We start from the raw sequence: 18,121 nt of genomic DNA, 5'->3' as shown, positions 1-18,121 counted from the left end.
TAGGCGGAAATAGCCGATCGCTGTCGGTCCGCTCTACTGCACAGGCGCAAGTCCCCTGCGCCTGCGTAGTAGAGTGGACCCCGACAGAGATCGGCTATATTTCGCCTATCTCCGTGCTGAGAACTGCAACAGCGCCACCCGCTGGAGCCAGGGAAGGTAAATATATCAAAGCCTTGTCAGGCTGGTCGAGCCAGGATTGCGGGACACTTGGGGGAGCCAGTGCTGGATTGCCTGCAGCTACAGGGGAGGGGGAAGCCTAATTGGGACCCTGAGGCTTCCCTCTCCCGATGCGAGTACCCCCAGGGGAACTTTTTTTTTTTCGTTACAAAGTCTCTTTAATGGTCATCATGCTGAGGCCAATCTTTCAGAGCAGAGAGAAAGTTCTGAGTTTAGTACCACTTCCAAGAACCCCTGCAAGTAAGAAAATAGTCAAATTAAGCATTATATTATTTCTTTACCTACTTTTTAGATCTTTCGGTGCTAAAAAAAATATTTTGTAGATGAGATGAAAAGAAGGTATCTCCTAGGAGAAAAGTTACGAGAAAAGGGGCCTATATGTCTACACAGGAACAGGAATCTGCTAAGGGCCCTTTTCCACTAGCTGCATTTTTGCCCAAACCGCATGCGTTTGCTGATTTTGCAGTCTGTTTAAAATAAGAATGTTGGGTGGCCTTTTCCACTGCTGCGTTCCAATTTTTTTTTTTAAACTGCAAATGCAGGTCTCTGCGATTATGATGCATTTTGGGTTTCAATGTAAAGTATAGGAACGCATGAAAAACGCATAGAAATGCGTTTGCGTTTTGTATTGATTTAACCACCAGCATCTGTTTTCAAAAATCAAGATAACACTTGCCAATCAGAAAAACGCAAACGCATAAAAAAACTCTTCTTTGAAGAGAATCTTTACCGTATATAACACTTCTCTTCAAAGAGAATTTGTATTGCAATAACAAGTGTAAATAGGTCTGTAACATATGTAACTATTGACCTTAAAAGCAGACTTGATACACTTATAAAACAATTCTTCTCAGCTATTGGCATAAAGCAAGACTTTGTATGGCTGTGGTACAGTACCACTGAGATACAGGCCTGCCACTCACGACAATCTGCCTAATGAACAATCTCATTCCAGGCTGCACTTCTGACAGCAAGATTATAGATTTAGTGATGTACCTTGACAAGCGTATCTGAAGACTGGAGCCACCTACTGGCTGCACATAGTCATGCAGTAATAGGCATGACAATCTTACTAAAACCTGCCTACAATGACAAGTGTAGCTATACAAAGAAAAATAAGGAATATAGGAGAAGGATCAGTAAATCAGATGCTAGCTTGGGACAGGTCATCAGTGGGGCACACCTCGAGTAACAGGGAGTTTCTGATGGGCGCTGTCAGTCTGAACAGCCTGGATCACAAAGCACCCCAGAATACATAGGTCTATATGATAATCATATGTTTACATGATCAGCACCTATAAAGCCCAGATATGCGAAGTGATAATTATTAGCATTACAAAAGATGGGGACTCTGCTGTGATCATAGCCGGATCTTCCACAAGGCACACCTAGGCAGGTGCCTAGGGCCCAGAGAGAGTCTAGGGGCCTGGTGGATGCTAGCCCGCACCAAATCTAACTAAAAAAACCATGTGTGCATCAGCAGTGGGAAAAAAATGCTATCTTGCATTTCCTCTTGATCCTTTTCTGCCCCAGATAAAACCATTATCTGAAACCGCTAATAAATGTCCTATTTATCCAAGACCACGCCTCTCACAGAAACAGCAGAGTAATTAAAATTGTTTTCAGTGAGACTCTCTTATAACTACTTCAAGACTATTTGTCTGATCATGGATGCTGGATGGATGCTGGTGGCTGGATAGTGTACTGGTGAAGGGCTCTGCCTCTGACACAGGAGACCAGGGTTTGAATCTTGGCTCTTCCTGTACAGTAAGCCAGAACTTATTCAATAGGAGAACTTGGGCAAGACTCCCCCAACACTGCTACGGCCTATAAAGTGCGCCCTATTGGCTGCAGCTCTGGCGCTTTGAGTCCACCAGGAGAGAAGCGCGATATAAATGTTATTTGTCTTGTCTAGACTTCTACATGAGGTGGTTACTGCCTCATATGGTATCGCCTAACTCTTTTGACTTGATTACAGAATACACAGAATTACCTTTTTTCAGCTCCCAGAGTTTTTCTGACATGGGCACTAGCAATAGATTTTATTTGCAACACCCCACTATTAAATACAACATTCTGTACAGCAATACGTGTGACTCCAGTCCAGCTAGTAGAATCACTGACAACAAGGGCGAGTAAGGGGTATGGAATTGTAAGAAGATCCATTAGAGATTTCATTTTCTTCTTGAAAATCCACTTTACTGCATATTAGCTGTTAAAGTTCACCAAATACCAAACTACAGTACATTAAAAGGACCTATTAATCAGCCTACAATTGTGACTTTCCTCATTTCCTTTGCAAGCAAAACAGAAATCAGCTGGAACGAGGTCTTATTTATATATTTGGCAAGTAAAGCTTTCTTCATAGCTGGAGTCCATACTTAATAGAGCTGCAGGCCGCACAGGATGCTTATTATGAAAAGTTACAGGCCTGCAGTTGTTCCTGTGCCATTTTTCATGCCCCATGTCAGTGCGGGGAAGTGCCCATACAGGATGCAGCATGCAGACATAGGACACACTGAAGAGTGTCAGTCTGTGACTTACAGGAAAGCCCAACGAGATCAACAGGTTTCCTAAATATAAATGTATATTTTCATAAATATAAATCATGCTGCAAACATGGGTTATTTTCAATCAAAGCCAATGTTTTCTCGACTCTCCAAATAGGTGCACAGCATTAGTTAATCCAGGATGGTGCATAAGTGGGAGTTAATGAACCATAAGCTTCAAAGGATTAGATTTGCCTACCAGCTATTGTGAGCATTAGTATCTAACCTCACTTACCGGCTGTCCAAACTCCAGCTCTGAAAAGAATTTATACCATGGCTCATTTTCTAAATCTATCTCATCGGGATTTATGCGACCATTCTGGAGTGGGAAGCAAGGAGGGGGGAAGGAGAAGGCACTCAAAAAATGCATTGGCTAGACTCAGAAGCATTCAAGCAGAAAACACAGGTGTATGTTATAAAGCAACTCGAGAGAGCAAATACGTTCATTTTAAAGTGTGATTCAAAAGAGCAAGTAAAAGCGTGTGTTAAAATCCACTGGGTCGCTCTGCAAAAAGTCCCTTATTTGCACCAACAAGGTACAGGAGTCAGACAGGCCACAGAGTCCCCTCAGTACTACTATTCCTGGATGCTTAAGCAAATCAGAACTGAAAAATAAAAGTCAAACTAAACATACACACGCCATACTTACCTCCCGCATAGTCTGCTCATCAATCTCAAAATAAACACGTCTCTTTCTCCTCTCCTGTGTACGGTTTGTCCACTGGGATCAAAGGAATTTTCCATCCTCCATTTTAAAAAATGGCAATTACCACATAACAGCTTCCGGGTCAACACTCCGTTAACGAGTAATATTGCTTGAGCGTTGGGAAACATGGACATTACCTTGCACATCAGTTGTCCTTTCAGTTATAACGGACAGCAACTGATATAGTGAAAAAGGGCCCTAAGGCTTTCAGCTTCAGTCAGAACTAGAAGGGATCAGTGTTGGAAGAAAATGGTGAATTTTTGAGAGGAACTGACAGCGAGGCAAGTATGTAATATTCATTTGCAGGTACGTCGTGTTTATTTTTAATAATTTTACTCGGTTCAGGTTCACTTTAGTACACTTTTCAGAGAGTGGCAAAGTAATACTGCCACTTTCTATTTGAAAATGATGTGAGGCGGCTTATCTTCTAGACGTTACAGCATACTTCACTTTAAGTCCAAATTTCTGTCTTCATATATCACTTACATCATCTCCTGCATCTATACCTACCTTGTTACACACGAGTGAGGCTCATCTGCTGATTTATGTCTTGTACCTTCCTGTCACCCCCTCACAATACACTTCTGTTTCTTCAGTCTGCACAACAGCACAGAACTGACTCAGCAAATGAATGGTTTCCTACCTCCCAGAAGCAGACAGCAAGACTGTGCCGTCTAGCCTACTGCCTGCAGCTGACCACTATGAAAACCAGGCCATTCACTTACATTCCCTTATTATTTTTTACTCCCAAACCCACATCAATAATGTAGGAGACTAGTGCTGGGAGGTGGTTGAGGTGATCCTAAGATAATTGTTGGGCACACAAGGATAAGAAAGGGAATATTTTCACATTTATCAAAGTAACCGTTATCAAAGATAAAAAAAAGTTAACTGAGAGGGATATGGATGCTTCCTTTTAAACCATACCAGCTGCCTAGCAGTTCTGCTGATCTCTTTGGCTGCAGTAGTGTCTGAATCGCACACCTGTAACAAGCATGCAGTCTGACTTCAGTCACCTGATCTGCATGCTTGTTGAGGGGCTGTGGCTACAAGTATTAGAGACACAGGATCAGCAGGTGAGTCATGCAATTGGTATTATTTTAAAAAGGAAAAATCGGTTCTCAGTTTAGGTTCCCTTTAAACCAGAGAGCAACATACGTTAGTTCACAAATAATGTGTCTACATTTTGCAATATCCGCACTCCTAGCAGTTTTTGATTACATTAATGGATAGGTTTCCTATTTGCGACATAGCTTTGTACGGATTAGCTAGTTTTTACCTAAATGCGATGACAATGAGCTGGTTACTATGCTTCTGCAGGATAATATGGATATCAGCAATACTGTACAGATGTACCATATATACAGAGCAGTAGGACAAGTCTGAGCGCTCACACTGCTCTCCTTTACATAACAGGAGAAACCGCTCCTGGGAAATCTTTTGCACGTGTTAACCAATTTATAGCCTGCCAGTGGATTCCTATGTAGTTTTTTATACAGTATCTGATTCATTGGAGGTACAGTGTCTGCAATGGCTGCAGCAAATATTGTTTGGCAACATGCCCAGGTTATTTCCTGTCTTATAAAAACAAGACACTCCTGCTGCTCTACACTAAGAACGTACTGTACCTTTAATAACAGATTTTTCCACATCAATTAAAATCGGACCAGAAAGCGTAACACTAATTATATGAACAAACAATGTAATGAAAGTGGACCTGTCCTGAGAAGGCCTGCCAATTAAACTAAAGCTTGATTAAAGGCCCAAAAGGAATGCACAGTTACAGACAAGTGCTTCTTTCATGGGGAATGTCAGCTATTAAAAAAATTCAATGTTTCTGAAAAGCTCTAACTGGCAAACTGAAGGTGATAATTCAGTCACACAAAGTTCTGTGGTGCATGCTGGGAAATGCTGTCCAGTGCCATGGAAAAATAAGATGCACAGTGAGAATTATGTGAGTTTGAACACTTGAGAATATTAATCTATGTATTGTTGGTAGAAGAAGGGCCCCACCCATAATGACAACAATCGCAAATGTGTACTTGTCAGTTTCTGTCTAACTTTCTTTGGCTATAGATACATTAATATATATAGTGAAATGTCATAATAAATGTAGGAAATGGACTCCTACAGCCTAGAACAAAGCCACCTGTTAGGCCATATTAGGATGTAAGGAACTGTACTGCTATAACACAAAGCCATGCTGATCTGTACAGGGTTATCAAGAGTGTGGAAAGACTAATTCACACTTACACAGTCTGTCAAAAAAGACTGAGACATAAAAAGCATTGCAGAAAAGCAAGAGATCTTTATGGATCTTTGGGGTTAAGTTTATAAGATGGAATTGTAGCACTCATACAAATTACCTAGACATTTCAAATATCTTCTATATCTGCTGCCACACATATAGACATTTGGTCAGTTTAGGCCTTCCATCTCTATGGGAATACAGGAGTGAATATTGTAGGAATTATGTATTAAACCATTGGGCTCCCTTAGTGAAACGGTTTATAAACTTCTGAATGTATTTATATTCGGGACCCTTTCCACTTCAGCCAGTCTGAACTTGCTGTGATCTTAGAGTGCATCCAGATCCCTCTAGCCATGCCATTCACAGCTATAGGGATTCACATGCCTGACCCGATTTTTTTGCTGCATGCCATCCACCTCCCCCAAATTGGCATGCGGGGAAATGCAGTGAATCTTCCCTAGGGGAATAGGCTCTAAAGCCGCATCTACACGAGTAGATGCGGCCGCGATGCTCCTTATCAATCGAGCCGCTGATCTCCGCACCGCCGATTCCCTGCTCGCTCCCCGCGAGGGGACAATGGCAGGGAATCGAGCGGAAGATAAGCGGCGCCGGCGGGGACGAGCGGGCAGGAGCGGGGAATCGAATGCGGCGCACGCGCGGCGAGCGGGGACGCGGCGGGCACGCGGAAGAGGCGATCCGGCGGCTAATCGAGCCGCCGGAACGCTGCAATATGGCATGGTGTAGATGGGGCTTAAGAGTAACAAATATGACTTCTCTCCAACCAATTAGCATTCAATTTTCATTAAATCACATTGCTGTTGGTGGTATGATTTGACTTCAAAACCACAGTTTCAGATCAATTGTTTAAAAACAGACCTTTGTATGGCCATGCTAGTGCCACTCTGCTGCAAATGTCCAAATGCAGCATGATGGCAATGCATTTTTAGATTGTGGTTGTAGATTATACCCTGGTTTGTGCACACAAGCTCTAGGACATCAACAGCTATGTTAACAATGGGATCAATGTTTGTTAAAGGGAACCTAAACTGAGAAGGATATGGATTTTTCCTTTTAAAATAATACCAGTTGCCTGACTCTCCTGCTGATCCTGTGTCTCTAAGGGCCTGTTTCCACTACACGCAGATTCTGCATGCAGAAAACTGACTCCAATGAATGCCTATGGGCCTGTTTCCACTGAACGCGATTTTTCTGATGCAGATTTCCCATAGGCATTCATTGGAGTCAGTTTTCTGCTTGCAGAATCTGCATGTAGTGGAAACAGGCCCTAATACTTTTAGCCACAGCCCCTCAACAAGCATGCAGCAGATCAGGTGTTTTTGACAAGCATGCTTGATTCAGGTGTGAGATTCAGTCACTACTGCAAACTGAGATCAGCAGGATAGTCAGGCAACTGGTAATGCTTAAAAGGAAACATCCATATCCCTCTCAGTTAAAGGGGCACTACAGCGAAAAACTGTAAAATTTAAAATGTGCACACACATACAAATAAGAAGTACATTTTTTCCAGAGTAAAATGAGCCATAAATTACTTTTCTCCTATGTTGCTGTCACTTACAGTAGGTAGTAGAATTTTGACAGAAGTAACAGGTTTTGAACTAGTCCATCTCTTTATAGGGGATTCTCAGGGATATATTTATTTTTAAAAGCACTTTGTGAATAGCAGTTGCTCTGTCCAACTGCCAAAAAAACTGTGTAAGGAGCAGGGAAGCTGGCCAGCAGCATTGTTTAAATCCTTTTTCAGGAATATCTTTATAAAGAATAAAAGCCTTGCTGAGAATCCCCCATGAGAAGATGGGCTAGTCCAAAACCTGTCACTTCTGTCAGATTTCTACTGCCTACTGTAAGTGACAGCAACATAGGAGAAAAGTAATTGATGGCTCATTTTACTTTAAATTTTACAGTTTTTCGCTATAGTGCCCCTTTAAGGTTCCCTTTAACTGCAGATTAACTGAAGCTGAAAGGTTCAGTTTGTCTGCAGTTCAAGTACAGGTTGATTTCAGGCCGACCAGAGATTCCTATTACCTTGTATAGCTATAAGATGAACTCATCTCATACTGCATATAAGGATAACTGACCTGAGATTATGACATTGATAGTAAGCACAGAGGTATGAGCCTTTTCTACATGCCTCTCTGTGTTGTCCGGTCCTCTGCTCGCGCCCCTTGTTCCCCGTTATTAAGGTCTGATATGATCTGTTAGGTGTTTTTGTTATCTGGTGTGATGCAGGATTAGGAGTCTGCGCTGAAGTGTATGATTTACAGAGGTAAATTACCAATTTGTGCCTTAAAACCTCAATTATTGTCAATTCACAACTTTTACTGCATTCGGTAAAACAAGAAAAAAAAATGTTATTTAAAAAGAGGAACTGCAGTGAAAATAATGTAATAAAAAAGTGCTTCATGTTTACAATAATTATTTATAAATGATTTAGTTGGTGTTTGCCCATTGCAAAATCTTTTAAATCCCCGATTTATTTTCTGATATGTATCACATGGTGACATTTTTACTGCTGGCAGGTGATGTAGCTGCTGCTTGCTTTTTTGGCAGCTGGAAACCGCTATTTCCCACAATGCAACGAGGCAGACCGGAAACTACCAGGAGTACCATGGTCCTCAGAGTTTCTTGAGGGAGGGGTTTCACCACAATATCAGCCATACAGAGCCCCCTAATGATCTGTTTGTGAAAAGGAATAGATTTCTCATGGGAAAGGGGGTATCAGCTACTGATTGGGATGAGGTTCAATTCTTGGTCACGGTTTCTCTTTACCAGCCAGCAGCTGTCAGTAACTGGAAAACAGGCAGGTAACATTGACAGACAAAGGACACAGCCAATAGAAGGAGCCACCCTGTTCTCCTCCTCACTCTATTGCAGTGGTCCTCAAACTAAGGCCCGCGGGCCGAATGTGGCCCCCTGAGGCTTTTTTACCGCCCCCCCACCCCCCACAAAATGTATTACTTATAGATGCAGTCAGCTACATCTTTAAATATTGGTGGCCTGCATATAGAATAGCAGTGCTGGCACCACCCATCCACATGGAAGCCAGAAAGCAGTAATTCGCACTCAGACTCTCGCACGCAGGAAACTAAATTGTGAGTTAAAAAAAAAATCTAAAATAGCGTATGAGTTATTTCACCAGCTGAAATGTCATTACCGACAAGCGCTTTGTGAATGGAGGCCAATGAACAATCTCTCACATAACAGCTGAGAGCTAAGAAAGGTTTCAAAGTGAAACATGAAAGCTTGCATCATTTATTATCTATTAGTTAGCTATTAAAAGGTATTATTTTTTTACAAAACTTTTTTTTACCTATATAAAGAGAAACACACAAAATTACTAAGCAGTGGTCTGGCAAAAGAAACACCAGACATTTCTATGTGTAATATCGCTTGTAAAAATCTTAATCCACAATTAGATAAGAATTTTGTGTATTTTATGGAAAGTGAAGTTAGTTTTCTCACGGATTCTAATGCATCTAGCTAACAAAACCATGAAACAGAAAGCTCCAGGGAAAACAATTCACAGAGCATGTGGGAATTTACCGGTGCACATACATATGTGTAAGGTTTTAGGAGTAGAATACGAGAGGAAAAGCCAGCCTTTCACCAAACAATTCAGGGAACTCTGTAAGAGGAAGGAGAAAATGGAGATTGTGGCCTCCATATTCTGTTACAAGAATGTAATCTCCAAAGCAGAGATATACCAGTGCAGAACGGTGAGGAAATAAAGAATATTTATCGAAGAATGAAAAATATAAATCTATGTATTGACTTTCACAAAACATGAAACAGTTTTTGAAGTATTAGTGCATTTATACTATAACATGCTTAAAATGTCTTACAGTGGGGTTCTTATCTATTATGCATTATACTTTAATTTGGTTTTTGCACTATTTCATAATCCTGGCATGCAACCTTAAAGGTGACAACTAATGAGATCGCTCTTTTCTGATCATTCGTGTGTTCAGGAGTCAGGACCACAAACGGGTGAAAATCTCCAAACCAATCCGATCAGATTGACAGGATCAATCTGAAAATTGGATGAATTTCATTAATCCGATCGGATTGGTTAGTAGATTTTCATCCGCTAGCCGTCACTTACACACGCCCCTTCTTGGGCAACATGTCATGCAAACTGCCGTGCACGACAAGCTATCGCCTAATCTTGGAGCCCCGTACATGGTCTCAGATGATGCACTGAACAGCGCAAAACAATTGTCAGACTGCCAGCAGATGTCTTATCCTTGTTAATATGTGCTGAGACAATTCCAATCTTAAGCTGTATTAAATGCAGCTAAAGTTACATTGGTACCCACACCTGTCTTAGCATACAAGTTAAGTTTCTACAGCATAAGGGTACTTACACACATCCTATTTTGATTGGCAGACTTTACCACTCCCATATAGTATGAAGGGGAACAGATTACCGGAGTAGCGACTACATTGTGCACTGACACAGGTACCTGTAACACCTACTTCCCTGCTCTGTTCTGAGTTGAGTGAATGCCATTACAGGGGGAAGCAAGGCTGCACAGTAAGAGGCTGACACCACTATGGGAGACATGGTTATATTTGCAGTACAAGGCTATATTAGGATGTCATGGTTATTGCTATTGAGGAAGGGAGAGTGTCATGGTGGCCACACTAGTTATGAGTGCAGAGTTATGGTGATGGGGGGCAGGGATCATGGTGGCTCATCCCGTTGCTATGGGAGTCTCCACGGTGTGGAAGATTTGAAATTACACCCCACACATCCCTGGTAATAACTTTATGTCATGATGCACTCTGCTTGCCTTTCACATTCATTGACCCATGGAATTCCATTACCAGCACTCCATCTTTGATATTCACTTCCCTCCCACCCCTTCCTTATATCAGATTAGTGCAGCTCTTACTGGTCTTTCATGTTCAAGGATGGAGGACTTTCCAGGCTCGTACTCGAAGATGCTTCTGGGTTCAGAGCGAAACTTCCGTGTGTCCACTTTTCTATCTGGTGGTTCCCATTCATTCCTTACAGAGATGAGGAAAAATAGAAAAAAATAATACAAAATATTACCGCTAGGACATTTTCATATGGCATGGTTATAGAAAACAAGATGCTATGTAGTAAGGTAATGTATAGTTTTTTGTTTGTTTGTGTTTTTCTACTTATTACAGTTGTTCATCAACTTTTCAGGACACCAGTGTTTTCCCATCCTTACGCAATAAATCCAGCAGACAGCTCCATCAAGAACAGCAGGACAGAAAGAGCATCTAGTAACAGATATAACCTCCATGTAGATATAGTCTGTACAACTTGATCACCTCAGTGCTGTGAGGCTAGAATACGAATCACCTAAAGTGAGTTGCAGTTCAAAGCTTCCCTGTGGATCACTAAAAGGCAACCATCTATTAAAGAGACTCCGTAACAAAAATTGCATCCTGTTTTTTATCATCCTACAAGTTCCAAAAGCTATTCTAATGTGTTCTAGCTTACTGCAGCACTTTCTGCTATCACAGTCTCTGTAATAAATCAACTTATCTCTCTCTTGTCAGACTTGTCAGCCTGTGTCTGGAAGGCTGCCAAGTTCTTCAGTGTTGTGGTTCTGCTATGAACTCCCCCTTCCAGGCCCCTCTATGTACTCTGCCTGTGTATTATTTAGGATTAGAGCAGCTTCTCTCTTCTCTCTTATCTTTTACAAGCTGGATAAATCGTCCTCTGAGCTGGCTGGGCTTTCACATACTGAAGAATTACAGACAAGGGCAAAGCTGTTTGCAGGAAGAAACGAGCAGCCTGAAACTTCAGTGCATGAGAGATGCAGGGGGAAAGAAACACACAAATGATCTCTTGAGATTCAAAAGGAAGGCTGTATACAGCCTGCTTGTGTATGGATGTATTTTCTATGTGTGGACATACTGTACATTAACCTACTTCCTGTTTTGGTGGCCATTTTGTTTGTTTATAAACAAACTTTTTAAAACTGTTTTTAACCACTTTTAATGCGGCGAGGAGCGGCGAAATTGTGTCAGAGGGTAATAGGAGATGTCCCCTAACGCACTGGTATGTTTACTTTTGTGCGATTTTAACAATACAGATTCTCTTTAAAGGAATACTATCGATACCCAAGTGTTCTAAAATGACAGTGTGCAAATAATGTCTAAGTAGCTGTGTAAACATTTTCCTATCTTTCATGTTAAATATCAGAGGCAAAAGCTGTAATTTATTGAGGGTAGGATTTAGCTATATTGGGACAAATCAATTGCAGAAGGTGTGTCTGTTTCAATGCACAGCCAGAGTTGCATATCAGACTACATAAAGCAAATATCAAACATATCAAACTCTGAAAGCAAAAACAGTATGAAAAGCTGTGACAATTAGTTACATTTCCTCTGCTCTCTTCAGACAGGTCAGTCAGAAACATAGGACACAGGAGCTGCAGCTGTTGGGAGCTCTCTTCTCTGTCACACACAGAGTTACACATAGAGTTAACTGATTAAGTGTGAGGGGAATTTCCCCTCTCCTCATGGCTCAGTCAGCTGTCAGTTTTGGCCTCAGTAAAGTTTGAATGTATTTTGATAACAGTAAACAAAGAAGTTGCTACTAAAATGTATACACCAGTACTTAGCAGCACTTCCAAACAATTCCTGTGTCAATTGAAAAAAAATATGTGAATCGATAGTTTCCTTTAAGGACCAAAGGCTGCAGCTGCCCAAGGCCAGGGCCTTTGTAGCCTTTCCTGAAATCCAGCCTTGATACTGCCAACATATTACTCTGCATTGTTCAATAAATAGAAAGTGCAAACTTGCATACAGATACTATGTAATTGGCCTTGCAGACAAGGACTTTCCAGTAAACTTGCATATGGCTTCAGCAGCCAATAATGAAACTGATAGGAAATCCACTTCCTGTCTGGACAGGAAGTGAGGAAATTTCTCCCCAATGGGGACACTGGCAACAGAAAAAAACAACAGGAGAAGCTGCAAGCCTTTTCTACTGTATCTATAACTTGTGCAAGAAATTGGGCTTTAAAGTATGCCTGTCACAAATGTGGACTATCCAGACATCCAAATGATGACTGAATGATGGAAAATACATAATCCTGGGATAGATGTGGTGAGCAGGTGCTGTATAATATTTGTGACTCATGTGAAATATGTCGACTCAGAACCATTGCTGGCTGCAGGTCATAAGAGAATAAAAGAAAATTAACTGACGTGAAAACATTATCATAGCCATTTCTTCATCTGTGCATCAGTGCACTCTACAGAGAGGTGGTGATCAATCAGAGCAGCAGATTGTCGTTATCTGCCATCTGTCATGTTCCTTGAATCTTTCTTATCTCATGGAACTTTCATTCAGAACTATGACAACTGGCTGCATCATCTAGCTCCCCAACCCTGTCCTCAAGGCCCACCAACAGTACATGTTTTGCCGGAAACTACAAACATGCCCAGGTGAGGTAATTAGTGTCTCAGCAGAACTGATTAACTACCCGTGTGGATTTCTACAAAACATGCACTGTTGGTGGGCCTTGAGGACAGGGTTGGGGAACACTGATCTACAGGAAACAGGAAAGAGACAGCACAGTACTAATGCTGGGAATACACCATATGTTTTTACCACCGATAGATGGGTTCCATAGATAATTTCCGACATGTCCGATATTCCTTCCGATTGTTTTTTGGCTCGATTTCTCATAGAAGTGAATGGAAAAAGATAAGAAAAACAATCATCTCTGTTTTGGTGCTAGACCCCTATCCACTTAACTCTATCTGATCTCCTTCCTGATTGCTAACCCAACCCTCCCATCTAACATACAACTCTTCATGATGTCTAACCTAACCTCCCACAAAACACATTATCCTCTTCCTAAAGCCTAACCACCCCCCTTAAAGGACAACTGAAGTGAGAGGAATATGGAGGCTGCCATATTTATTTCCTTATAAACAATGCACAATGCCTGGCTGCCCTGCTGATCGACTGCATCTAATAATATTAGCCATAGACGCTGAGCATGCAGAACAGATTATTCTGACACACATCTGACAAGATACTTGTTTCAGGTGTGTGATTCAGACATTACTGCAGCCAAAGAGATCAGCAGGACTGTTAGGCAACTAGTATTGTTTAAAAGGAAATAAACATGGCAGCCTCCATATCCCTCTCTCTTCAGTTGTCCATTAATGTGAGCGGATTCCTAATGCCTAACACTAAATTCTCTCCTTCCTTAGTAGGCCTATTCCTACTCTACTCCAACATCAATCCCTTCCTGAATCCTAGCCCCAATTTTCTAACCAATTCAATTATATCAAACCTCCTCCTACACTACCCCTTAACATTCAATCTCACTTGGTGTCAGCCTCATCAATACATTTCCAAGCTCCAAATAAACACCCATGCCAGTGGCATCAGACTGATCTGCTAAAGCAGGGCCGGGCCGAGGCAGAGGCGAGAGAGGCTCCAGCTTTAGGGCGCAGTGTAGGAGGGGGCGCACAATTCATTCAGCTGTCATTCACAATTGTGTTTGAAGCAGAAAGAAATAAGAAAAGGGGATACATGACAGTGACTGCAAGCCAGATAACTAGATATTAAGGTGTTGGGGAGGTTGGGGGCCCTGTGGCCCTCTTAGTCTAATAGCAATCAGTGTGTGATGGCTGGGGTGGGTGGGATGGAGGGGCGCACTTTGCTGTCTCAGCCTTGGGTGCTGAAGGACCTTGTCCCGGCTCTGTGCTAAAGCATTAGATATACCTCAAAACCATTACAGTGCTAGGGCAGGCAGGCATCACATGATACCACCAGTACAGACCTATAACATGGTGTCCAGCAATGTGTCTACAACTGGACTGCTTGCCTAGGCAGCAAGTTTCATAGCAATGGGAATGGAAGCAGCATTCAGCATTCATGATGCATCAGCTTCTTCACTGTCAGAATAATATGGATTTGGATTTACTGCATAATGTATATATGTACACAATGTTTATTTTAAGTTATGTGAATAATGCAAGGGCTGTCATTCTATAGGCAGCCGCAGGCATCAGAACATTTATGAATACCCCTAGCCTTGTCTCATGTTAACATTTCAGGGGTTAGACATCGTGTATCACATATTGGTGGCCCCAATGCTATTTTATTAGCTGAGCCAAGTTTAATGGCTGATCTCTGCTGGAATGAGATTTTCATGGTAACCTCACAGCATGAGAATACAACAAGGTCATTTTGGTACCCAGAGGCTATTCAGCTATGAGTGTGTCTCTCTCTCATTAGGAAAACTGACATTTTTTTTTAGACCGCTCTGAAAAATTTGAATAATATAGACTTTACAGTTAGCCATCTATAAAGTCTCTTAGGAATAATAAAAAAAAAACAGAAAAAGTACATGACAGATAAGTGAAGTATATGTTACGTTACCTTATGTGCTTAATGTTAATACAGTAAATGGCAGTCTGTGCGATTTAGGGATCATGCCCTATCCAAGTAACCAGTTCGGTGAGGGCAATTGGGTTCTACAGTTTAAATTCACATCAAGGGTTGTTTCCAATCTTTATGTACACAGAGCAACATGAGAAATTCTAGGACAACAATAATGCCTCGACAGGAATGACATTTTCACAAAACATGTATAATGTGTGTTAAACGACCACTATGGCAAATGTAAAGATCGTTTTATAATAGCATTATAGGAAAAGCAGAATATCAACATACATTGTTGCACCTCTTTATTTTCTTCAGTCAGAGAGCTGAATTCCCGTCTCTTATTAGCTCACCACTGGCTACTAAATGTATGGTTACCTTTACACGAGTTACACTGGATTCACTTTTTTTTTATTAGCGAATTGTTTTACTGCCATCTGATAGCTGAGCAACAGGTCTTAGCATAGATTACAGCTGAGAAGAATATAGAGAAGTGAATGCCAATGTTTAGCACTGCACTACTAAGGGATTAATGGTTTACTTTTAATACAATCACTTGTCAGCTGAGACAGACACACAGAGGAAGCTTAAAACAACACTGGAATATCTGTTTATAGAGTCCGACGATTCTATTTCTCCTCCGGGTGCTGATTACCCCTCTCCCTTCTTATGGACTGTTCTTAAATGCCTATGATTAGTGTTGGTGTTCGAATACAGCATAGCCGATTCAAAACACCCGAATACTCCCGACTGCCGCTGTTCAGCACTGAACAAGCAGACACATACACACCAGTTTATCATTACTGATCAACTAACTCTAATATCACCTTGAAATTAACTGTTAAACCCAGAGATTACCATATTTTTGCCATACACAGATAGGTAAGTTCTGAACATTTTTCTTACTAAATAAATTAACAACCAAAAGGTTTTGAACTCAAAGGACTTGTATGAAAACATATCACATTTTAAGGTATGTAGGCTGCAAAAATGTGGAAAATTCAAAAGAGTTCTCTATTTTCCAAGGTGGTCTGTAGGAGGAAGTAATTAAGAAAATAGCAAATAGTTGACGTTTCGTGTTACTCACTTCTCAGGAGAGGCGGGCTCCCGAGGACGGAGAGGCACAGCTGGAGGAGGCACAGGTACTGGTGGAGGAGGCAGCGGGGATGAAGATCGGAATACATCATTGCCATTGTCCGAGATACTTTTGGAAAGAGGACGGTATGTCTGTGTTTTTGCTGCAGGATGTGAGTAGGCAGGAATGTAGTTTTCTAGTGTTAAAAATACATTGCTTATTAATATCAAAAATTATTTTTATAACGAGAGTCACTACGGTTTTAGGTAATCGCCCACACTGATGGAAATAATAAGCATTCATTTGTAAAATGTTCCAAAATGTATCCAATAGATGTGTAGCAACACATGTAGCAGAACAATTCAAACCTGAGCAGAAATAAAAATGTATACAAGTCACAGAAAACAACAGTTAGGCCCCTTCCACGCCTGTGCGCTGCTTGCAACGTCGCATCAATGCTCTCCGATGCAGTGCAGATCCCATTACTTTATTATTAATGGTATTGCACCAGCGTTTGCATTCTCATGGTTGCACACAATTTTGCTCAGTCTATTCACTTCTGATTTCTTGCATATTGCACACTCTGTGCGTTGCTGACAACATGATCCACAATGCAGAAGTGGGGAAGGGGCTTTGCTCAATGACTATATGGAGTAAAAGTCGCTAACTTCATAAAAGTATACCAAGGTCTTCCTTACAAACAGTACACTTACTACATACTATAGGTTGCCTTTTTATATTAACAGTCAGAATCTGCGCAAACGGATTTGTGATGGGAGCTATGAATCTTGTCATTTCTGTAAATGACTGTTGAATTACCTTCTACCCTTTGCCCCTTCAGTGTTTCCAGTGTAACACCTGATCATGTGACTCACTTCTTCCCATTCCCTCAATGTATAGCAGGCTACAAGTTATCACTCAAATTATTTAAGTTATTTGCTTTAAAAATGACCCTGTGTCAAAAATGTGCCTAGCACATACATATACAAACATGATGAGTGTTTAAATTGTGGGAATTGGTACAGTACAAAGCATAGCTTTTAAGAGTTCATATAAAACCATACAGATGGACAGATGTTGCATAAAACCAGTAGCCAATGTGTCACCGTAGTATGGTTTAAGTGCAGCCTGACGTGTTTCGTGAACACAATTGGTCACTTCTTCAAAGGCAGACAATATAACTACATTGCTCCTTAATAATACAATTTAGGTGTATAAAACAACTTTAGTGGGTCAGATGACATCACATAACAAATTAGGCCACATTGGACAGCAGAATTCCAGCAAGGTCAGTAGTACCCAAAGATTGTGGTGCTGGGTGTACAGGATATATACATTAAATATGTCCAGGATATGAGCCTAAGTTGGAGATTTCATGATTCAGGACCAAGAGTGAACAAAGTCACAGCACCCCGATGTTGGAATAGTTTAGTAGACAGCCCAATGTGGCCTAATCTTTACGTCATCTGACCTATTGAAGGGATTTTAAATGCTTAAAGAGGAACTCCAGTGAAAATAATTTAGTAAAAAAAGTGCTTCATTTTTTACCATAATTCTGTATAAATGATTTAGTCAGTGTTTGCTCATTGTAAAATCTTTCCTCTATCCGATTTACATTCTGACATTTATTACATGGTGACATTTTTACTGTGGGCAGGTTATGTTGCTGCTCCTAGCTGTTTTGGCTGTTACAGACAGCTGTAAACAGCCATTTCCTGTCTGTGAACATTGTTACATTGTGGCAGTTTGCCCAGAGTACTGCTGTCTCAGAGCTTCTTGTGGGAGGGATTTCAGCACAAAATCAGTCATACAGCGCCCCCTGATGGTCTGTTTGTGAAAATCATTATATTTCTCATGCAAAAGTGGGTTTCAGCTACTGATTGGGATAAAGTTCAATTCTAGGTTGGAGTTTCTCTTTAAACTGCATGATCATGGAGCTACGTACTTACATTGT

At 41.1% G+C, this 18,121-nt stretch overlaps 1 protein-coding gene across 15 annotated transcripts in view; it reads right to left on the bottom strand.

Moving 5' to 3' along the window:
• The window catches only part of SORBS2 (sorbin and SH3 domain containing 2), a 403,972-nt gene that overhangs the window by 75,932 nt on the left and 309,919 nt on the right, over positions 1–18,121 (bottom strand). For 11 of the 15 annotated variants that reach the window (XM_068278687.1, XM_068278672.1, XM_068278681.1 and 8 more), the window contains 3 exons: positions 16,180–16,363; positions 10,597–10,711; positions 2,962–3,045 (listed from right to left, as the gene is read on the bottom strand). In XM_068278687.1, the coding sequence (XP_068134788.1) occupies positions 2,962–3,045; positions 10,597–10,711; positions 16,180–16,363 (383 nt within the window). The remainder of the gene's footprint in view (positions 1–2,961; positions 3,046–10,596; positions 10,712–16,179; positions 16,364–18,121) is intronic. The other 4 variants (XM_068278679.1, XM_068278685.1, XM_068278683.1 and 1 more) reach the window with 1 other exon arrangement.

Source organism: Hyperolius riggenbachi, chromosome 1 (genome assembly GCF_040937935.1).
Source record: "Hyperolius riggenbachi isolate aHypRig1 chromosome 1, aHypRig1.pri, whole genome shotgun sequence".
Classification (NCBI taxonomy): Eukaryota; Metazoa; Chordata; class Amphibia; order Anura; family Hyperoliidae; genus Hyperolius; species Hyperolius riggenbachi.
The sequence above is the reverse complement of the archived record's forward strand: the minus strand, read 5'-3'. Positions and strand labels throughout refer to the sequence as shown.